We start from the raw sequence: 24953 nt of genomic DNA on the forward strand, positions 1-24953 counted from the left end.
CAATTCTAGTAAGGGAGAGGGGAGGAGTGTTTGTGCTTGTGTGTGTGCAAGGAATTGAGGTGGGTGGGATTGTCGGTGTGTGTGGTGGAAGGGGGTTGACAGAGAACTTGCCCCATACACATGAATAAATTTGAGCAGTAATGAAACATTATTGGTTGGATTTGAAGGTTGCCTACAAGCACCAGATTATGCAGCAATCTGTAGAATTCGTCTGCGGTTGCTGCTTTGCCACATATCTTACAGCCAAAACCCTATTTGTTTTAATTCCCTCCCATTTTCATAGCTGTTTTTTCTCTCGTTGTATTTTTTTTTTTCTGGCTTCAGTGATTCCACTCCCAAGCCCAAAGGCATTGATTGAGGCTGTTATATTATTTATGACAAATCTGTTTAATGGGAGATTCCTTTATCCATATGAAAGTCAGGAGGGAGGCAGGAAAGAGGTTATTCCCATTTGCTAAAGAGGGTAGTTGATTTTCAGTTCATTATGACTAGTCGCAGCAGTAATTACACTGGAGATTCAACATGACAATGATGGCAAGGCGGTGTAGTTTACTAGAATTTATTTTCTCTTTGTTTTATCATGTTATTTTGAAAATGGCTACCAATGGTTGCAGGTGGCCATGTTAGGTTGCTCTCACTATAGAAATTTCAGGAGAGCTGAGAAAGTGCAGGGGAGTTGCACTAATAATCGACACAGGTAGAAAGCAGAAAATGGGACTTTCAATAAGCTGAACCCGTGTTCTTAGAACATTTACCATGAACATACACATAGTGTATAACTAATTATTATTATGCCTTAGTTATTTGTTTATATACAATATAAAATACTTTAATTTTTGTATTTAATTTTTTTTATTTATACCCTCAGATGAGTTCAGTAAAACTCCTACGACCACGTCTCAACGGCATTCTGTTCAAGCTGACGTTTGAGGAGCAGGTGAACAACATCCGGCCAGACATCATGAATGTGACATTTGCCTGTGAGGAGGTGAAGAAGAGTGAAGGCTTTAGCAAACTCCTGGAGTTGGTGTTGCTGGTTGGCAATTACATGAATGCTGGCTCAAGGAATGCCCAGACGTTTGGTTTCAACATCAGCTTCCTCTGCAAGGTAACACACCACCACCACAGCACACAACACAGATGAACACCATGTTGTGAAAATGTCTGATACATGAACTGAGATTAACATAAAAGGTGATTCTGAAAGTGCCGATTTGATATAGATAGACTATAAATTAACGCAACTTCTTCCAAATATATATCAATACATTTAGATTTACAAATGAGGTTCAATCCAAGACACAGTAGATCAAGGAGAAGCCTCAGAGAATAAGTGCCGCAACACTCAGTTCCATGTTCCACCTGACAGCAGCTGTACTAAGCACATCCAAGCTCTTGAAGCAGACCTGTTCAGCTACACACACACACACACACAAACACACTGTCAAACTTACATCAGGCAGGCAGTGAGACAAGAGGCTTTCCTACACTGAGTCCTTAAAGTACTCCTCCACTCAAAAATTTGTTTTTCTTATGTTTATGTCCCCTAAAATGTCAGACCTTGACTTTACTGACTTGTACCTGTGCAAAGTTTGTCACTAGAGAGGTGTTTTCACATTCCTCTACTGAAGGGGGAGATGTCAGCACACTACCCTAAAATCTGAGATTCAAACGTACTACGGGCAAGCTAGATTTGGGACGTCAGAATTTCGAAAGCCAATTGCAATGCCACCAGCAACGAAACCTGAAACCTCCAGTGCAGAGCGGACTTGTCAGTACAGAGAGCGAGAGTTTGCACTAAGTAACAGCAGTTTTCGGATGTAAACCAGACCCTGGAGCTTCCTTCAACTATCTACTAACATTATGTAATAACAATGTGAACACACTGTAAAGAGATATATATTATTGTGTGTTTCACAACCACTAACACTGTGTCAGCCACTGCCAGTTGCAAGCTACCAAGTTAACAAATATAACTACAGAGATGCTAACTACACTTACCATTCTGATATGTCTGCTAGTTGCTGATTTTGGTGTACAATAGACTCCTCATCTGGGTCTGACTGAGGCTCAAACATGTATTGCTGAATCTCTCCAATGTTTCCTCTAACTCTAGCCATCTCAACGCGCACCGCTCTCTCACCATGGATGTATGTCTCTCACCTACATCCATGCTCTCACCGGCAACGGTCAACCTAACACGCAGCGCAACCTAACACGCAGCGGTGGTGGGTGGGGAATTCAGAGATCCAGAATTACTCAATAAGGGAGTTGTATTTTTTTTACTTTTTATGTGGGATAACCATCTTAAACAAAATATTAATCATAGCAGAGTATTTTCTATATATCTATATATAGAAAATACTCTACTATATATCTACTAAATCAACAGCATGTGAACAAATTAAGATTTTACTGAGAGCCAAAAAATAGTTTTGTTTGTCTTGTCCCTTTAAAGTAGCTTTGGCACTGTGGTTCTGTGTAGCATAGGCAACAGTATTCAATGTCTTATTTAATTGATGATAAAACTGATGAGGATATTTATTGGGCAGCCTACAGAGTGCTTTGAGAAGTCGTGGGGGTGCTAAAGCAGGGACAAGCCTCCTCCCAGTGCTGCCTAGGGTTAGCATTCAAGCTGTGGGGATAAACAACCAAAATAAGCTGCAAAACACATCTTTTAGGCAGCCTGTATGATATTTTTACACTTTCTGTAGCTGTAGCTGATATGAGTAGACAAAAAAGTATCTATCCTACAAGATGTCAAATGGATCAGTCATGTCATGTGAAAACACTCAACTTGTGATTTTTCCATATAGGAGACGTGTGAATGCCAAAAGCCACCACCTTACACACATATTTGAAGGCAGCAATCTTGCAGGTGTGAAAGGGCTTTGGTATGGTGAATCCAGTGTGCCTTTCATATTCATACAAGCTGAATGAATCAGTGTGGAGTGTCAGTGAAGAGCCTGGTAATGCTTTAGGGGGCTGATTGGGCCATTTATTGATGGACAAGAAAAAAAGTCTGCTTTCTCACTTTAGTCAATCAAGTAAATGCCCCCCTGGGTGGCAGGTCTAGGGTACCTAATGGGCTCATCAGGGAGGAGGAGGTTGATGATGGGAAGGAGCAGCAAGGGGAAGGGCACAGGCTGACCCACCTTCAGCTCTCTACTACAGCCCTTTTTCCTGCCAAGGACACACAAATCTCCTGGGAGACAGCCTGGTCACATATATTCAGCAAGCTGAACATTCGCTCTGGCTTTACAAGGACAGCGGTGAAATGTGGATTTCATGTCACTATAGTTTGTTAGTGTGACAAACGTGAACAAAATTCATGATGAGAGTGTTTAACTATATTTTTCAAAGAATAAATGTAGTGTAAGAAAAGATTTATAATGCATAAAAATATGCATGATGATTAATATAGAAGAGACTGTTTCCATAATGAAACATATTGGGTAAATGGATAAAACCATCATCTGTATGACTCAAAAACAAAGAAATATTGTTTCTCTGTCTCACTTAGGGAAAAACACGTTCACAGGCTCTGCTCAATAATTAAAGACAGCATGGCTATGAATTGTGTTCAATTTAAGTTGAACAGAACAGGCTATCTATTAGGCACCTGACTTCTTAACGAGTCATCTACCCACCATCAGTGTGACCTTGTGCCCTGCTTTCAAAATATAGCATTTTTCAACAGCTGAAATTACTGTCACACATGTCCACAGCATGTGTGACTTTAAATCACTATGTTCCTTGTATTCACAGAACTCATTCTCAGCTGTGGCCTTGTATGCTCTATTTATATGCTATATACAGTGGTGTGAAAAAGTGTTTGCCCCCTTCCTGATTTCTTATTTTTTTGCAAGTTTGTCACACTTGTTTCAGATCATCAAAGAAATTTAAATATTAGTCAAAGATAACACAAGTGAACACAAAATGCAGTTTTTAAATGAAGGTTGGTATTATTAAGGGAAAACAAAATCCAAACCTACATGGCCCTGTGTGAAATAGTGATTGCCCCCTAAACCTTAATAAGTGGTTGGGCCACCCTTAGCAGCAACAACTGCAATCAAGCGTTTGCGATAACTTGCAATGAGTCTTTTACAGTGCTGTGGAATAATTTTGGCCCACTCACTTTTGCAGAATTGTTGTAATTCAGCCACATTGGAGGGTTTTCGAGCATGAACTGCCTTTTTAAGGTCATGCCACAGCATCTCAATAGGATTCAGGTCAGGACTTTTACTAGGCAACTCCAAAGTCTTCATTTTGTTCTTCTTCAGCCATTAAGAGGTGGACTTGCTGGTGTGTTTTGGATCATTGTCCTGCTACAGAACCCAAGTTCGCTTCAGCTTGAGGTCACGAACAGATGGCTGGACATTCTCCTTCAGGAGTTTTTGGTAGACAGAATTCATGGTTCCATTTATCACAGCAAGTCTTCCAGGTCCTGATGCAGCAAAACAGCCCCAGACCGTCACACTACCACCACCATATTTTACTGTTGGTATGATGTTCTTTTTCTGAAATGCGGTGTTACTTTTACGCCAGATGTAATGGGACACACACCTTCCAAAAAGTTCAACTTTTGTCTCGTCAGTCCAGAGTGTTTTCCCAAAAGTCTTGGGGATCATCAAGATGTTTTCTGGCAAAAATGAGACAAGCCTTAATGTTCTTTTTGCTCAGCAGTGGTTTTTGTCTTGGAACTCTGCCATGCAGGACATTTTTGCCCAGTCTCTTTCTTATGGTGGAGTCATGAACACTGACCTTAACTGAGGCAAGTGCAGCCTACAGTTCTTTGGATGTTGTTGAAGGGTCTTTTGTGACCTCTTGGATGAGTCGTCGCTGCGCTCTTGGGGTAATTTTGGTCGGCCGGCCACTCCTGGGAAGGTTCACCACTGTTCCATGTTTTCGCCATTTGTGTATAATGGCTCTCACTGTGGTTCGCTGGCGTCCCAAAGCTTTAGAAATGGCTTTATAACATTTTCCAGTCTGATAGATCTCAATTACTGTCTTTCTCATGTTTCTGAATTTCTTTGGATCTCGGCATGATGTCTAGCTTTTGAAGATCTTTTGGTCTACTTCACTTTGTCAGGCAGGTCCTATTTAAGTGATTTCTTGATTGAGAACAGGTGTGGCAGTAATCAGGCCTAGGTATGGCTAGAGAAATTTAACTCAGGTGTGATAAACCACAGTTAAGTTATGTTTTAATAGGAGGGGCAATCACTTTTTCACACAGGGCCATGTAGGTTTGGATTTTGTTTTCTCTTAATAATAACAACCTTCATTTAAAAACTGCATTTTGTGTTTACTTGTGTTATCTTTGACTAATATTTAAATTTCTTTGATGATCTGAAACATTTAAGTGTGACAAACAAAAAAATAAAAAATCAGGAAGGCGGCAAACACTTTTTCACACCACTGTATGTACTTTTTCTTCTTCTTATAAAGTATAATATGTAACAATATCAGCATACAAGTATACAATATGTATACAATATCGTGTGCAGCTCCATCTGCAAAATAATTTGATGAATTAATGAATGAAGGGCCAACAATCCTTCTGTCTATATTCCCATCGCCACTTCTGTTATTAGTTAATAATTGTGTTATTTATTTATTTTCGATCTAGATATTTAAGTGGAAGCTTGTTTCCTTTTAATATAGCTTGCCGCTCTAAATGCTCAATGTATTGGAATGTGTGGCCATAATTAGTGAGGGACTTGAAATAATACTACCTCAAGGCAAGTTTTGTTATGAAAGATTGAATGATATCACTGTGCACAATTTGCTTAGAGTAGCACAGTAATGAAGCAGTGTTTTTCCATCCACTTCAAATGAACAGATTTGTTTGAAGGAGTAGTGTTTATACACACTCCATCCAAGAGCACCATTAAAACACATGGTATTGTAAGCAGCTAGTGTACAAAATGGCAGCTATAAAAAAAACAAAAATTTCACTACAGTTGTACATATTATATTAAAAGTACAGGTTTGGGTAGGGCAGTTAGAGTGGTCTGTTGATGAATTAGGGAATATGCATGCTCTGTGGACTTGGTCCAGTCTTATTATGTCAATGATATTCACCTCACAATGCTAATATGCTTCCAGTTTCATCAGATAATTTTAATGACTGCCTTATTACCTAAAACCACATGGTTTCTCCACTTACACCCCACAGTGTGTCCATTCTCCTCCTCTGTATGGGCACTAGACAAGTTCAGGTCAAAGATAAGCACTCTAAATCATTAACACATAGTATCAGTCAGGCTTTGGACAATATACTACAATCTAGAGATATATTGTTTATATTGTACCACTGTTCCACATTGTTTAGAATCATTGTTTCAGTAAACGTACTGTTAACATTCATAAATCCTGAAATAATTTTTTACCTGTCCCAGTTTACCCTCTCTTTATTACATATTACTAATATTAGTTAGCAGATCAAATCAACATACCAGAGATACACTTTTTGTGTGGTAATGACAGTTTGGGGTATAACAATAAACAAATTAAAATTTAAAATCCATGAAATTAAATTGTGATCACCCAACGTGAGCAAATGATTGATCTTCATCTAATGAAAGCATGTGTGTGTGTTGGTGTGTGAGGGTATGCTTCTGACTGCCTGTAATTGTTTCAATCCACTATTGCCTAAATCTGCGTGTGTGTGTGTCTGTGTGTGTGTGTGAGCATGTACATGTGTTTGCATGTGCACATGTGTGGGCATATCCAACTGCAAGCTGTTTACAGCACGGATATTATCAGTATGAGTACACAGAGGTGGGTTGTGCTAATTAGTTTTCCCAGCATGCCATTCGAACAGCATGGCAAACACGGTGGGGAATGAATATGGAACAAGTTCCCTATGCACTGATGTGAAGACTTCAGCTTCTGTGTATGAACACAGGCGCACACACATACTTGGCAAACACAGTGCAGTACTTTCATTCAAACATTGTTTTATTCTCATGGGCATGGTATAATTTTATGTGTGTATGTACTGTATGTACTGGATGTACTGTACTGTACGGTGCATGTGTGTGTGTGTGTGTTTGTTAGTCTGTTTTTTTTAGCCATCTGTAATTGGATGCAAAAGTATGTTAAGTCTCGTCATAATGCATTTTTATTTAATCTCCTCCTCATGTACTGTACCTCTATCAGTCCCTCATTTTATACTGGAAATTGACTGATACCTATTACATGCCGTTCCTTATTATTAGTACTGTACCCCCAAGAGGGCATGAATAGACTTTGTACTTGTATCTTAAATTTGTTTGCAATCATGGTTGTTGCCATCATGTAGACAGAGATGGATTTAGCTGTGCGCTGAAAACAAGGTAGGTGGATAAACCATGTTAAACATTTTTAAATGTATTTTTACATTTAAAATAAAAAGTCATTTAAATCACTAAAACTAGCATTTTTATTTATATAAGATTATTGTTTGGCATTTTTGCCTTTATTTTGACAGTCAGTGTAGAGATAGACAGGAAACATGGGGAGAGAGAGGTATGCGCCTTAACCATTAGGCCGTGTAGTACTTTTGACAAGTAAATGAGTGTAAATATGGGTTACTTAATTACTCTTTTTTTTCCCCTTCTTTTTTTCTCAGCTCCGAGATACTAAATCCATCAGTCAGAATACAACACTTCTTCATTTCCTGGCTGAGAAGTGTGAAGAGAATCACCAAGCGATTTTGAGGTTTCCAGATGAACTGGACCATGTGGATAGTGCCAGCAAAGGTATGTCTCTTATGTCTTTATGTCTTGAGACCATCGCATATCATAGTACCCACATGTCCATTAGAAAAGTTTAAGTGCCAACATCATCTGGTAATGAATACAGTCTGGAGAAGGCTAAGGTCTTTAGTACAGGTATGCAAGTACCAAAAGATATCCATAAATGCGTTGCAGTTTTGAGCCTGCACTATATTCAGTTTAATTTCAACATGTTTTCACCCTTTACTTATCTATTTCCTCACTTGATGACAGCTAGCACTGTCTCTTTGTGACAGGAAGAGAGTTGTTTGTCTGACCACACTGTCATTCAGCCTGTCAATAAACTAATTCCACTCTAATTCTATTCTCAAGCATTTGGTGGAATCCCTGCAGGCTTATTTACTTTGTTAGTCTCGTAATTGGTTATTTAATCTAATTCAACTAATTATGCACTTGACTGAGGCTGTCAGCCATTGTGTAAGTGGACTGAATAGTCTTCATGCGCCGTATATGTTTAGATAGTCTATGTGCAAATTTGAATTATATCAACTTTGTCATTTCATGAAAATTTGTTATTCAAGGTGATGCCAGTTAATTGACTGAAACCGTAACTAAATGTCTCTTGCGCAAAACCCTCAGGAACTATTTAAGGAGTAGGGATGCAAAATACAGTTTATTCTGGGCATACCATGTTTCTCTTGTTTCTTTTATCATCACATACAATTCAACAGGGTTATCAATGGGATACTGTAATAGTGAAGGAAACTTCCTTTTTACATTTTGAGATATTAAAATTGCTAATGCCATGCGCTGTCTTTGAAAAGCTTTCACTGCCTGTAGAACAGTAGAGCATCGCTGAATTATTTAGCACTATCTCCAGATCCTTTACAAACTTTTGCCCTCCTTTCAGGTAAACTGGGTAATGAAAATTAAATAAAGCTGCCTTTTCTCTTTACTACACTGTACAGTCGAACAAGTTAAGCAACAACCACTCTTCCTGGGCTTCATATTAAAAATATACACTATAATCAATGTTTACACAACACAATAAAATTACATCAAAACCAAACATATCATACATACATAGACAAAGTGGACCAGTTGACAGTAAAATCTTTGTCTCATTGATGAAAGAATAAAAAAAATCACCAAGTTGTTGTGCTTTCCTCGGAACAAGCCTGTGTAAAGCCTTTCGCCCAAGCATGTGATTTCTGATTGTTGATTGTCAGAGGCTTGTGGGGGAGGGGTTGACTTAAAGGGACGCTGACAGTGATGTGGGTGATTCAAATGTAATCAAATGGCTATCTACAATGGTTGGAAGTTGTACAATTAATGTACCTCATTGATAAGTGCAATCAGGCCTGGATTATTTCTGTAGGAAATCATAATTTTCCTTGCCTTGATTGGCTGCAGACTTTCTCTCCAGTGCACAACTTTTCTAAGAAATTGCATTGCCACCTTGCCATCATCAGATGTTTGCCATTTTTTTGTGAGTTTTACAGCAGGCCTATGAATAGTTAAATGAAAGATGATTGCTTATGATTGTTAATTGCATCATTGATTATTACATTTTTGTCCAGTGGCCTACTACAGTATTTAGTGATAATGGCTACAGGTAGCAATAAAAGTCGGTTTTAGTACTTTTAGACTGAATGAATGCAGATATATATTACCACCTTACTACAGTATGTATCTGTTTGTATTACATTTGTCACTGGAAAGTTTGACTGCAGTAATATAACAATAGTTCATGCTTGACTAAAATGCTGCTATTTTCTTACTGTTAATTTTGACCATGATGTCTTTCACGTCTGAACTGTACAGCATGTACTGTAGGTCATTGCAATCAAGAGAAGTTCTGTCATTACCACTTTCTTTTATTGACTCTTCCCATGCTTCCTCTTACTCTCTTACATTACTGATAGCTACATGCATATAAATACTGTTCAAGTATTGGGGGCATCTCTTTTTTCCCTTTTAAAGCCAAAAGCTACCCAAAAACACATGATTGTATATCTTATTACATCAAAAATAAGTATGCCCATAGACTAGCCTGGGAGCAGAGTGTCCTAATGGAAGCTAGAGGTTAACATTAACTAAGACAAGGCCAGCACATAGAGATGTTACTTTAGGAGACTCCTAGGATTCAGCCATTATCAAAGCTGTATCAAGGTCAATTTTGATTAAAATTCACATGATTGTTTAAGGAGGCAGGGGCAGCAAGCTGCAGATGTTCCAGATATGACCTGGGCAAAGAGAAGGACCATGCTTTTAATTGCAATTGTAACAATTACTTCCTAGGCTGCTCACATGCAGGAATTGGATTAGCTGTCATTTCACATGCAGAAATGACAGTTAATCCCTTTAACTTGCACTATGGACACATGGCTTTGCTGAGCAGAAAATAGTTGTGTATGTAATATTAGTAAAAAAGAAGTAGGTTTTGGTATTCATTAAACTTTAACAAAATGTTCTTACATCCGAATAAAAGTTTGGATTGCCGCTGGCAGTGAAAGTGAACACAATGCGGCTCTTTTTTTTTTCTTCCAAAAGCATTGATTGAAGAATTCTGGTAAAATCATTACAACCTAAAGAACAGATGAGCATGAGATCTTGACAGTATTTGTCACTAGTAAAATAGCACTTTTCTTCAGACAGTGAAGAGCTGCTAAAGAGACACCACTGTCATTCAGGAACTCAAAATCATTTTGAAGGAATAGAGTTTGTGGAGAGATGTATCACATGCAGCTTATTGAATTATATGAGTTGTCACAGTACAATCTTTAACCTTGGTACTGAGTACTGTATCAAGTTTAGTCTTGACGCAAATGCAACCCATTTTTACCACTGTTTAGATAACAAATGGTAATAACCGTCTGTGTTCCAGATCAGTATTTCTCTTTATGAAAACTCTATGGCTTAGTAAAAATATAAAAACAAGTAGTAATAATATAATGCTGATTTAATTAGGTTATTGGTAAGTAGTTTTAAAATGCCAGCTGAAAGTTTGAAACAAGTTTGTAGTAATCTCTAGGTTGATAGTGAACACCTAGTCCCTTGCATAGGAGCAAAAGGCTTGACTTTGTTTATGATAGCCTTTGTACATGCAAATGTGTATTCCTGTGCAGGATTCATTTGTCAAGTGTGATACAGATCTATCCTGTTTGAAGACATCAGGGTTGTTGTCTGGAAGATTTTTTGCCAAATGTAACATGTTGCCCTCCTTTATGAGACCAATTCTGCTTTTATTATTGGCTTTGTATCCAAACTACTACCATATTTCACTGTGAGCTCCTTCTCTGTCTGAGCAGAGGATTTGGTAGCCTCTCCTGCCACCATGTCATATCGAATCTCTACTGATAAATCACTCTGAGGGATGAAGGATTTGAAGGAGGTCTGCATAGCTCATAGGGGCTCAGGCCTACTCATTGAAAATGCTCTTTTTTTTTCTCATCCCCCCCAACTGGTCACACCCAACAGCACACCGTCACCACTGTCAACTGGAGTTTGTAAAGATATACAGCACATCTGTCATTTGCCTTTAGTGATTATTTTGGTGGCACAGGAATGCATCAGTTGCATTACGGTATATCGAGGAGTAACTGTAACTAATGTTACCATTGATATTCGTTTCTTATATAATCAGAGTGCCATACAACCAAGATCCGTTTTATTATTTATTAATTTACTATTTTAATTTATCCTTAAATGGGCTCAGATTTAACATTGCTGCTGGCACTCTTATACTAAACTGGTGTGAGATATCCCATTGACATTCCAAAGGAGATTCACTGCTAATTTCTCTACACTATGATAGCTCATTACTGCTCATTACTGTGTTTGGCTGATACAGCATTCTGCATGTATCATGTACTGATTTCTTATCTTTTCCCTTATTGTGCTGCTTCAGTCAACATTATTTTTAATGTGCAGTATGTTTTTAGTTTTTTTTCAAACAATCTTTCTTAAATGAAAGACTTTGCTTCAGTTTCAAGATCAAACTCTCATAAAGAGTGAAAGTCTTGTGCCATTTCCAGATTAGCTTACATTGGATATATAGATGAATGCTACTGATGACACACCACTGAATAATAGTCAATACTAACATATACAGTATGTACTGTGTATGCATTCATTCATAAACGATATTGAAACTATAATCACTTGAAATGTAGTTATAGAATCCACTGTTTTCCTACCCCTGACCTCATCTTAATAGCAGCGGCAAAGCCTTGAGAGAAGTGTCATTGGCCAATTTGCCTTGTTAAACCCCCCCCCCAGAGATGAATATGTGGGGCCTGACAATGGGAACTAAGTCTGTGTGGTGATTCCACTCAATCAGTGGTGCACTGACAATCTGTCTTGACAATCCAGGAAAAGAGGAAATATGACACAAATGTTCTCATAAATCTATTTAGTATAAGGCATAGCCAAGGGCAAAGTACTTCGGAGCCTGTGAGAGAGAAAATGGAGAATGAGGGGAGGGAAAAAAAAAAGATGAACTCTGAGGATATTAATACCGCTGTGAATATATCTATTATCCACATTCATTTCAAGGCACTGCAGCATAATAAAGCAGTGCCCATTTCCCATTTAAACTCCTAGCAGTACTTGGCTTTGTATTACGTAGACAAAATGCCTTTCTGGATGGGGTGTAACACAGGAGGGATCATTTGTCTTTTGGTTTCAATGGAGTTGCAGGGAATCATGGGGTTGAGAAGTCGTTCCCTCAAGCAAGTCCAGGGATGGTATCTTACTAAAGTGAGTTGCAGAAGCTTAAGGAAGAATGGACATAATTCAAGCCAAACACTTGTAGTACTACTGCAATGGATACCCAAATGTTTTTCACTGAAGAGATGTTTGTCTTTAAAAGAAACTCAACATGTACATGTGAAATTGATACTTTGCACTGGAGCAAATACCCAGTCATTCATTTCACAGCCAACGTGTGCTGACTCACAATTAAAAAATTGACGACAGAGGAGATAATGATTAAAAAAAAACACATTATTGAAGTTTTGGGATCATTTTGAAAGTTCCTTGCTAGCAGCTGGGCTGTGCTAGCAAAGAGCCAGTGGCTAGCTCAAAAGAGCTATTGATAGATATTATATAACATGCTGTTTGGGTTAAAGGAAGCTAGTAACTGTTAATTTAAAAGAGACCTTCCCATTTGTTTAGGCACATCACATACACGTGTTGCTCTATTTTATTTCATTAGAATAGGCCTATGTAAATGTAAAGGAACAAAGAGTTTGATGTGCACTAGTTAGATTATTGACACTGTTTTAGTAACTTTATAATATGCTGTTTCTCTGTATCTTAATATGTTAAACATAAATTATTAATTATATTTATAATAGTTATGATGATGTAAAGGCAACAATGTTTTGATGAGCAAGAAGAAGTCTTTCTGATTGTAGTTCAATTCATTGAAATAATGGTCCAGAATCGGAACAAAGGTGTAGCATGAATCGCATAGCTTGATAGGCTTGATAAGGTAGAGAATATGTTGTTTAGTAAAGAGTAGTGGTGGAATGTAACTAAGTACATTTACTAAGTACTGTACTTTAGTACAATTTAGAGGTACTTGTACTGTACTTGAGTATTTCCATGGCATTTGTGCTACTTCAGCAATTGACTGATACTCAACATACAGTACTGATGTTTATTTAGCTCTTTATTTTATTTTTATTTATTCTTTATTTTATATATTATATATATATATATATATATATATATATATATATATATATGTGTGTGTGTGTGTGTATCAGTGTTATTTCTGTTATTTCTAAAGTTGGTTGATAATGTATATGTTAAAATATTTAACATGTTAAAGAGTATTAAATTAAATATTCTTTAATAAAGTTATTTGTTTAAGAAAGCAGCCTTCTGAGTACCTTTGCAATGGCATATTGGTACAATCCACATAGAAAAGGTATATTTTCATTCCAGCTCAAAAATTCACTATCGGCCACCATATCAGTAATCTGTGAATGTTTCCCCTCTAAAATTGCTATTGGTCTCAAAAATCGGTCAGGCTCCAGAAATTTCCCTCCCCATCAAATTACATAGTTTTCAGTTATAGGTGGCAGACACTCCTCTGAGGAAGAGAGCTGTGATACTGTGTCCCCTGACTCCACTAGTGTTACCTTTGGTTGGCCAGTACACAGTAACACGTTTCTTGTCATCGCTTTTGATATCTGCCCACTTCTTTTTAATTTCAGTGATGGTTCAGCTCTCTGGTTTGGCTCTCTGAATTAGCAGCTTTCATTACTGCTATGATATGCAGCCACTTGAAAAATTGGGAGTGTCACAACGATGACTACCAATAACACCAACAACAGCCCATCTCAACCTTTAGAAAAAAAATCTATTTCACACTCAGTGAAGTTTCCCTTCTTAGATTTGTAGTCAAATTTTTCCATTCTCCCTTATAAGTAATTGACTGACAATCTGATTTAGGTGCATATTAATATTCTCAATGGGAATTCCATTTGCTATTTAATCGTGGGAGTCAATAGGGTGTGGTATGAGGCTCACGGATGTGCCGTATTTCAAGTTTATTGCAATTTATAAAGTGGGAAATTGCATGTAGGTAAACGTTGACAGTTTTCTAAATTGTGATGTTTTTAAAGGTATGCAGTTTTCGTCTTTTGTTGCACGTGTAAAGTGGCCACAAGATCATGCCATTGTGATGCTTGATTGATTAGTGAAATTATGAACAAGACAAAAACCTGTTCCAGAGTGCACATAACTTCAGAACTTGGTAGAGATTCACCTACCAGCGGTACATTGACCCACACCGCACATCCAAGACAACAGTGGAGTGGCTTTGTCTCTGTATGTACTTGAGAGGCCTAGCCAAAGCCTGGATTTAAACCCCTTTGAAAATCTGTGGAGAGACCTGAAAATTGCAGCTCACTGATGCTTCCCATCCAGTCTGACTGAGATTAACAGGGTCTACAAGGGAAGGAGAGAAAAAGCCCAAATACAAGATGACTTGAAAATACAGTCACTAGTTTAAAATCTCCCACAACACTGAAGAAACAAAAAGCATCCCTAAGTTAGAAGCAATACAGACTAGCCAAATCAGTCAGATGAGCACTTAAGTACAATATCACTTTTTCGCAAACGTGATAAAGTTTTTAATGTCCTGCCTACTGTGTTTCCCCAAGTTTTAAACTAAAATTTTCGAAAGTAAACATTTTGAAAATATTTATCAATGCTAAATCAGTGGGAGTAGATACGATTCACACAGACAATACACTTGCGTCTAAAATTTTGATTGATATCAGAAAAGTAAGTAAGTTCGAATATGGTTTATTTAGGATAACATCTGAACACTGCATTCATGATTTGGCATGTTTGTTGAAGAATCTACTGAAGTGTGGCACTTTTATGTTGTATCCATTTTGTTATGATTGGGGATTTGTCTTTCGCACTGTTGGTCAAGTCACAAAAGTACTTTGAAGTGCTGTTAATGATTGTGGGTTTGTTTACATTTGAGTGCCTTGCTTGTGCTAGGTCCGCACCTTTCCATTTATCATTTGGTGTTTTTCTGTACCTAAGCACCAAGCAAACTCCTCGGAAGCTTTTCATGTTTGAGAACTCATCTTTTATACATCAAAGGGATTTGGCAAAGGGTACTTGTATTATTGAAGGCACAGTCTTCAGTAATACACAAACAATGACAGTCTTTGGAGTCCTGAGACCCAGATTTCCAATTGATTTGACTGGGCATTTTGTGCACTGCTGCACATACAAATTTACATGATTAGAGGGTTTTTAAAACATAGCAAACCAAAGCCAGGAATAATTTCATTATATGCAGGTTTGAACAATCACCCTTACACAAAAAAAGAAGACAAAACTGCAGTGGCTGACACACTGGCAGAATTTAACGTTTCCATAGCCTGCTGCATCATAAGTACTGAATTCACATCTGTAACAAGTCTGTTGCCACTATGGGTTCCCCCAGCACAAACACCAACACAGAAGTGTGTTTGCAGGTAATGTCTTTTTATTTACACCGGCTGCTCACACACACACTATTATTACCAGAACACAAAACACTCAACCACAGTGCTTTTAGGTTGCCCGGCTTGCTCAAACTGGTCAAAAATCATCTTCTTAACACCATTCATGTACTGAATCCCAAGTCCTACAGCCAGCCAGGCTGGGCCAACACGCTACTGCTTATAAAGGGGAGAGCATAATTAGTCAACAAGACACAGCTGTGACAATTAGCTCTCCCTGACACTGCTCACCTGAGCCACTCCCCCACCTCTCCCTCTGCAGCTGACAGCTAACCATGCCCTCCTCCACAACATGTTTGTATTCAAAATGTTTTATCTGCTTGCCAGTATAATATCAAGTACACACAACCCTTAGTCAACTTAATGCTGTCACTGTGGCTAGAATTGGAGACAATTTCCTCACCGGTTGTTTAAAGTATAATCATCCCTGGACCCTGAAAGTGATAAAGGATCAGCGAGACCAGCAGTTTAAATGGACAGTCTGTCATGAAGAATATTAGGAACAGGAAACAGACCTGTCTAGCTCCACCAGCTCAGGATGAGTGATGAGCTCTAGAGAGTTTTCTTTGTTCTTTTTTCCCCTTTTTTTTTCTCTTTACTCACTTCATGGTGGATGAGTAGTTCATTGTGAGACCAAAACAACTATTCTCACTCTCTTTCTATGTTTTTTCTTTCTGTCCATCTCTCTTTCCCTCCACCTCTGATTTCTTACATCACCACTTTGGCCAGCCAGTATGAATGTAGACAGAGATAGACACATGCAGGGAGGCCAGCAGCCCTGCTTAGCATCAGGCTCCAGTCCGTGACAGCAGATTTCAATGAGAGCTGACAATGGGACCAGGGATGAGAATAATGCTGTTTGCCAGCCTAGAAATTCAGCCTGTCACAGTAGACCATTTCCCATGCTGGGAGTGTTCCATGAGCTGAGGTGAACAAGGAAGCTCCATTTCAAATGCAACTCTGTTTATCTGCACTAACTCATAACTAGAATTAATCCACAGCTCTACATTAAAATAATTTTAGTATTTTCAGAATTTGTCAATCAGCTGATTTACAAACTGGCCTCTAACAGTTCACATAGGTAACCTAAAGTCAAACAATGTCATATGCACTCAGATTTTTCAAACACTGCCAAGTATAAAGTTCTGTTTAATGAAATACAGTGATTGAACTCAGAACCCAGAAGAAGCAAATCCCAAAGGACCAAAAGTAGCTAGTGTGTATTTGCAGTAGAGGGAATGACACCTGGTGCACCAGACCAAGGTCACATGGGGGAGCAGAATTGTTTACCTTTTAAGTCATTACCAATGACTGGTCCTGTCTCCTTTAAAATGCACATTACCATATGATCATTAAGATGTCCAGGGTTTGGTAACTCTCACAGTGCCGCACAGACCACATGCCCTCCAGGGAAAGAGCTGGGTTTAGGCTAAGCAGTGAAAGAAGCAAAATCATGTTTCCCTGTTGTGAGAAAACTCTACTTATGGACAACAATTCTCTAGCAACCGGCAAATCTTATTTTTATCAAATGCACCCACTGCTGCCCATTTTTTAAGGCTAATTGCACTACATTTTTCAGAATTGTATTTCTTTACCGCATCTACAAATGCCTTTTTTTTACAAGTTATAACCTGGATTATTTCCTAATTTGGTCATTTAAACAATATGTTTAATTACACATGTTTTAAAATACATTACAGAGGTTTTTAGATTTAACAGAGTCACTGAAAATCCTTTGAGTATCAAATATCCACCCACTGTAGGTTTAATGAATGGTGGCTCTGAAAAATCGTATCAAAACGTTCATATAAACTTCTCAAACCACTCAAAATCCACTTCTCTGCCTTTGATCCGTATTAGTAGTATAAATTGCAAAATGCGCCGCGTCCAGTAGAGCTTCAGAGCAATGAGGAGGCAATATTATAATATGTACCACAGCACCACTTGGCTGAGTACATTATCACAAAGCTTGATTTGGAGTATGCATTGTGCATTGATAAAAGCTTGTAACATGACGTGAGGCAGATACAATGCTTTTGACCTGTCATAACAATTGTTGAGCAACCAAACTGCTGTTTTCATGAACTGTAGCAGTCACTGACAGGACATTTTACTAAACATTAGGGGACTTTAAAGTTGTTTTCATGGAGAAACTTGTGATAGCATGTCTGCCAGGCGATTCTGATAAGTGAGATAATGATGAGAATTGTTGTACTGTACAAATGAGCAGGAAATTGAGTTTTCTCTGAAGTGATCCCTGCACCCTCCAGATAAGGCCCTGTTGAGGCGTTACAATAACAAGAGCAGGGATTTGTAATATTGACTGACTGAAAGAGCATAATCTACAGTACAATATGCTGTTATGTTGTGTGCTTGTGCGATGGTTCAGTTCAGATCTATATTAAAAAGACTGTGCTTGCCATATAGGTATCATACTATTTGCATTAACCCGAAGTGCTATTCCAAATTCTCTTCCACAGACCACCTGTATTATTTCTTTTCAAATCCAGCAATAGTGGGATATGAAATTTAATTTTATAATCCAGGGATGACTGATTTGGTTTTGTCTGCTTTAATTAAAATTCATGGAGAGGACCAAAGACTGAAAAAATAGAGAAACTCTTGAACTGACCAACTTTATAATTTTCTTTAAATTTCACATCTCAGTCATGATCCAAATGTCATCTGATAAAATCTATTTTTTTAATTTCACATCAGTCAAGATCCAAATGTTATCTTATAATAACCTAATGATAATAACTTTTATAGCAGAAAGTGTCACAAATTACCTTGCAAAACAGGATAAAATTACATAAAGGTAATAAGAATTATAATATAAATGCCTACAGGGGTGAAAAAAGCACTAGGAAGTTTAGCCCAACTTGACAGATGTTTTAAAATGGTAGTTGTTTTTCTTTACAACATTTGGGTATAGTGTTGTAAAAACTCCAAAATCCAGGCTGGAGCCCAAGTATTGACTATGTAGGAGAGAAGTAAAATATTTAAATCACTACTGAGTTTGTGTGATCCTTTTCACTGCCTTGAAAGTGAAGACTTAATGCTCTTGTCTCAGAATCATGTAGGCAGAAATGTGCTTTAAGTGTCTCTCAAAGATCAGGCATGGTTTGTCTATGTGTTGGTGTTGCAGTACATTTGGGTGTTATCCTCTTATGGTATTATTCTCTGAAGAGCAAGGCCTCCTGCACAACTAATTGCTAGCAACAGAAGCAAGCATCTTTGCTATGTTTAAACCAATGGTTTAGATGTGAACATAGAAATGTTCTCGAAAACCTTCACAGACCTTTGTCATGGTTGTATGTGTTATCAGAATCAGAAATACTTTATTGATCCCCGAGGGGAAACTCTTTTGTTACAGCAGTTCACTATCACGTCAGTGCACACAGGAATAGAAGTACTAAGCAAAAAATTGAATACACTATAATACAGGTCAGATAAATTAAGTATAATTTTCAGGTAAATTAAGTATAAAACTTTAGAGTGGGCTAGTGACCTTTTTCAAATCAGCAGAAAGGGGAGTTTAGAGCTCTTATCTATTGTGCCAATCATAGTTCTGTTTATCATCGTTATTCTATGCACACAAATCACACCATGCAATGGAGAAAAATACACATCATACTAGACATGCTATTTACCCAGAAAGGCAACAGATCATTTACCGACTAGGTGGTCATTACGGTAAAGTGCCTCTGTTTTTCTCTCCATTCCTTCCCACACACTCTGCCTCTATTGACCACTGTTGAGCAAACGTGTCTCTGGCTCAAATGCTGTCATAAGAATCTGGGCAGCTTTCGCAAACCCCTGCGCGTCAGTGGGGGTGGGAATTGATTTTGGATACCAAATTGGGTCATTTTTATCATGGGCTGTCATCAATATATAATTTAAAAGCATGGCTTGAAGCAAGCTTAGCAGGGCTGCTCAGTTTTTCTATAGGCCCAGGTGAATAGGCTCCCCTGTGCTCCTTTCAGTTAATGCATGCCACTATGTGTGAAGATTCCACCATCACTCGTGATTTATACCCCCCAGAGGAGCAAAGACATAGCAGTACATAGGCATTCACTGCCTGTATTGCACCATTTATTAGGCACTCTTTTGCTGGGTCTGCCAAGACCATGCTCATCTGTATCTCTTATGAAAACCATCTTACAGGTATTTGTTCTCAACATGCCACACTTGTTTCTTTTAAGTAATCACAGATATATTGCTGTGAACTTGTGTCATGCTGGTTCAAGTGTTTACAGTGATGTGGCTCAGTACTCTTATGGAGGTTAGTGAGACTGAAGCAAAGATTCGCTGTAACTGAAGCTTTTGGTACCTCACCTGTTTTTCTCATCTTGGTGTGTTTTGGAATGTAGGATGAAAACAGCTACTGTTGTTTAGTATACACTAACCAAATCCACCTTCACATCAGAAACAGCTTCCTTGTGTAGTACAGACCATATTGTGTTTGTTTGCCTTTATGATGTAAATCATGCCGATCTCCTCTAATTTTGTCCTCAGGGTTTATGGAATGACTTTAATTTAGCAGCCAGCCCCTTATTTCCAAAATAAATCTAACAGGTCCTGACTATGACCTTTCTCTTACATGTTGATGATTTGCATTTTCCACCTTCTTTTTTCCAGCCCTGTGATATGGAGTCACACTGTGTGATCCATATTCAAATATTATTTAAATCAGTTGCACTGCATTTGCATGTGAAATTGAGGATTTGAAGCCAGGTCGTCTGCATACTGATCAGAGGGACAACCTTCATTGGAGTGAGGGTTGATATTGCAAATAGATGGGACAGGGTATTAATAATGGTCATGAAAAGAGTGTTCTATATTGTGAACTGCCATAAAAGAGTGTTTTTCCTTCCATGTAATGAATCTGATATCATTCTCAACCCTTTTACTTTCAGCTCAGGAAATCATTATACTCTCTTCAAATAGAGAGACCCAGCCGTGGTGTCACTTTTAAGGACAAAATTACCCACAAGATGGCGGCTCCTTCACACACCAAAAAACCTTTTATATTTGCTGCCAGGGGAAAAAAAGAAACAAAAACAAATCATGCTATTTTACCAAAGGTTATGTCACCTACCCGTTGTGCTCTGCAAGCTAAATTATGTCATATGGCAGCACTATTGTGGATTTGGAATGACAGATTTACTCAGGAAGAGAAATGGGAAAAATGGGACTACATGCCTATGATATTGTTTTACCACAGCTAGTCTGTTGTTCATGAAAAAAAAAATCTGTTATAAGTAGCCTATTTTAATAATTGTCAATACAGAGTGATTTTAGTTTTAGTAGAGTCAGTTAGTTATGTTAGAAGGCACTAACATATGTAACTAGCAAATGCATTTATTACATTTCAGTTCAACGATAATCTATAATAATATCTTCAACAATAGTCATTCTTTATACGACAACTTTTGCTGGAGTTTTGACATCGTCAGACTTTTTCTCTTCTTCATGCACCTTGGAAGTAGGTGAAGTTGTGCCAGAAATTCCTACTCTGGTTCTGCAGTTAATGTTTAACAAAAACAAGTTAGTGAAAGCTGGCTAACATTAACTTGCAACATTTTCAGAACCATAGAGTAAAGTGTTGGCCCCAGTGTTGTGAAGCAAGTACCTTGCGCTGTATTTCAATATATGGTCAGGTTTAGCTTCTCGTTAACAAGTATTTCCTTATTGATGAATTGCTGCCTCAAAATCTATATGGGTACTATTAAAATATAGGGGAACAACTGGGTACTTGCAGTTTCAGTTTTGCTAGTACTGTTTAAGTTTTGTTTGTCTTAATTTCATAACCTAACCTCAACAAGCAGCAGAGTCGAAGGCTGAATGTGAATTTGATTTGACCATCTCAAAGCCATCTTAACACGCTACTGTTCATTTGTGTTTATTTATTCATAGACATTTCAATTTATTTATAAATTTCAAAGTGCATAATAGTTACGTTCTACTACTGTGACCATGATTAAAATGTTGTGCCAAGAAAATACGCATGCCTGTTTGATGGTCAACCACAATTCACGTCTCTTGGTGTCCCTAGTTTTTCTCGCCTTTGCCTTGACATGGCATACCAGCTGAGACCTGCTCCTTACAGAAAGGTCTGTTTTTATTCCACCAACTGAAGCAGAGGTAAGGAGGGACAGAATCGATTGTTGCGGGCCAAATTGAACCTGTGTCGAGCTGCAGGCTGCCACTAGATAAAGCCTCTGACGCTGTCTGCTGTGTTTATCATCAGGTGGCCTTTTCTGTGTGTGCTATGCTGTGATTTTGATGTGTTAAGTCATAATAGGGGAGCCACCATTCTTTGGAGGGGCTGCCAATAAAATGGCAGACAGAGGGGATTATGTTTCATGTCAGCCCATTGTTGTTTCCAGCTTCCCCAGTACACTTTTTTTTCACCTGGAGAGTCTTTTGCCTCAATTTTGCTGCTTTCTATCCCGCTTTGCCTTGGTCCATTTTTTTATTCCTAGTCAAGAGGCAAATATTTCAATGTGATGCTCTTTAAATGGTTTGCATTTTATTCCATTGTGGGCCTCTACTCATCCACATAAGTCACCCTGACATTATGCCATGCCATTAAGAGATATTCTATCCTTTAATATGGCAAAGATATAAACACACCATAGCTTGGTTTAATTATTTGCAAACAGAATCATCTATTTACTCATTGGACCCTGCAGCATTACAATGAAACTCCTGTTCTTTTTACCAAAGTAACTTTGTTTAGAGTTACAAATGATTAGAGTTAACTGCAACCGTATAGCTAATCAGCTCAGACCTGCCATCATTTCATTCCACTAGCCAGGTGCTACCTGAAATTAATTTGCACCCAAATAATAATCATTTTTTAAGATTAGAGTGCAAGCTGAGCCAGTAGTTGTTAATCTACTTTTTGACTAGTGCACTCTAATAGAAAGACATGTTCCGCACATATATTGACTGTCAGTTAGATACACCAATTTTAACATATTCAGTAGATATGCCTCAGTCATCTGGTAGCATTGAAGACACAGCAGCAAAATAGTTTTATTGCTACTGACTATGTCCTCTGCCAAGCTGTCTCCCTCTACCAACAGAGATAATTTCCCACTGCGAATGTACCGTGGCTAAAACCTTGGCAGAGGATGCTCATCAAGTGTGTTTGATCTGCCTTGGACTTGAATATGACCCTTGCTTGTGGTCTCTGTTCCAGGATGCGCTGTCGTACCAAGACCTTGTGTTGTGAGCCACTACATACTCAGTGGAGTGTGCTATCTCTGTTACACCAGTCGTTATCTGGGATGACCAGCTAAATACTACCCACCTGTTCCCAGAGAAGGTGGGCAATAGCCTCGTAGCTAATCAGGGTGGCCATTAGCAGGAAATGACAATGACTCCAGTAATTTTATGGGCACATTTAAAGCTTTCTTCTTTGAGGAAGACAATGAAAATCCCCTCTTTCCGCCCTTGGGCTATGTTTCTGAGCTGACTTAATCAAGTGCAGAAAAGAATCATGCCAGTACTTTTCAAGCATGCAGCATAGATCTCCAGGATGTGTTTAGATGCTGGCTATCCCTTGGCCCACTGTACTGGCATACGCCCCCACCCCTTGGTTTAAGGAAAAAAGGGTACCCAAAGCTAAACCTCCCGCTGTTTTTTCAGAAATGCTTAGAGGAGAATATTCACTTCGGAGAGTCACTACTTGCAGCTACAAGCTGTATCCAGGGAGAGTGAATTTGACTGTGTGGATAAGAAGCTGGATGGACATTACCACATGTCCCCAGCCAGGCTCCTGGTTGTCTGTCAGGTTTTATGGCTTCCTCTTGTTCCACTTTACCTTCAAGTGCTGAGCACCTGCAGTTAACAATGACGGAAAAAGCCACACACTGTACAGGTATTCGTGACCACAACTGAGAGAGCCCTCAAGGTGTAATAATCATGTAATTTTTTCTTCTGTCCATAAGTGAAAAGCCTAAACCCTTCAATAATAATGTTCCACAGTCACAGGCTTCTGCTTCACCACGCCCTTTTAAAAAATTATGGTGCTGTGCTTTTTTTTTTTGTCTTTACTGTCCTGAACAGACTCTTATAATCATCAGCCTACATGGGCCACACAAGTAGTTGTCAAAATAAGCTTGTACAGTATGGCGATGAGAGCGTACTCTACCACTGTCCTTGTGCGAGGAAGAGTTGTGCACAGACATAGGCCTACGTTGAATGACCTGGTGATCCAATGGCTGCTTAAACTGTATGAATGAAGGATAGTTTCACACATGTATCTTAACCAGGATTTCAGAGTTTAAGGATTACAGTTTAAATCAGATAATATTGAGAAACATTATCTAAATAAGGTATAAAACCAGTAAAGTCCTTAAATTAGCCTCCAGAAAAACTCTGTCTCCAGTGACTGAAATCATTTTGTAGTAATGATTCCCCCGCAGAATATGCTTTGCAAACATATTCCTGGTACTTTGAAGGTTAAAATTGCATTTTCTTGGTGACATATATTAATGAAATAGTACTACACATTCAGGACAATGCTTCAGCAAAGCCTAAAGCTGTTGGTTATTACAATAGGCTGATTGGCTGCAAGCTACAAACCCCCCTAAGTAATGGCTAAATGGGAACACACAATGAAGCTGCCTTGGGCTACAAGATAACAGCACAAACACCCCAGTACTCTATGTCTTTTGCAGTTCTAGCTGCCTAATGTTTTTTTGCCAGGACTATGGCACTTAGCACCTGAAACAGTCAACTCTTAATTGGCCACAGCCATCAGAGGCTTTCTGTTGGAGTTTGCTGACATTTTCTCATATTCATTTTTAAAATATTTATTTAAATGGAAAACAGTTCTGGTCATTTCAATTTCTGGGATTGTTAAAAAAGAGTTTTTTAAACAAGTTTATTAAAAATCTTTCAAGATATAGTTTTGTAGTGTGAGGCAGACTGAAGTAAAATTAGGGCCAGATGTACCATTGGTTTAATTTGTGTGAACACACAGGAACACCATCCATACATGCTGGGATTATTAATGCAACTTTTTTTTACTTTTGAGTAGCCTGATGTCCTTGGGTGAGAGATCTTCCATAGACTTTTTTATTTTTAATTTTTTTTAGAAACAACATGATTGGATGTAAATAGCTGAACCCTTTTACGGCTGTTGAACATCGTTCATACATATTGAGGATTGTAGATT

At 38.3% G+C, this 24953-nt stretch overlaps 1 protein-coding gene across 1 annotated transcript in view; it reads left to right on the plus strand.

Annotated features, from left to right (window-relative positions):
- The window catches only part of diaph2 (diaphanous-related formin 2), a 372579-nt gene that overhangs the window by 231967 nt on the left and 115659 nt on the right, over positions 1-24953 (plus strand). The window contains exons 23-24 of the mRNA XM_044206253.1: positions 869-1108; positions 7616-7745. Of these exons, the coding sequence (XP_044062188.1) occupies positions 869-1108; positions 7616-7745 (370 nt within the window). The remainder of the gene's footprint in view (positions 1-868; positions 1109-7615; positions 7746-24953) is intronic.

This window comes from Siniperca chuatsi, linkage group LG8 (assembly GCF_020085105.1).
Source record: "Siniperca chuatsi isolate FFG_IHB_CAS linkage group LG8, ASM2008510v1, whole genome shotgun sequence".
NCBI classification, from domain to species: Eukaryota; Metazoa; Chordata; class Actinopteri; order Centrarchiformes; family Sinipercidae; genus Siniperca; species Siniperca chuatsi.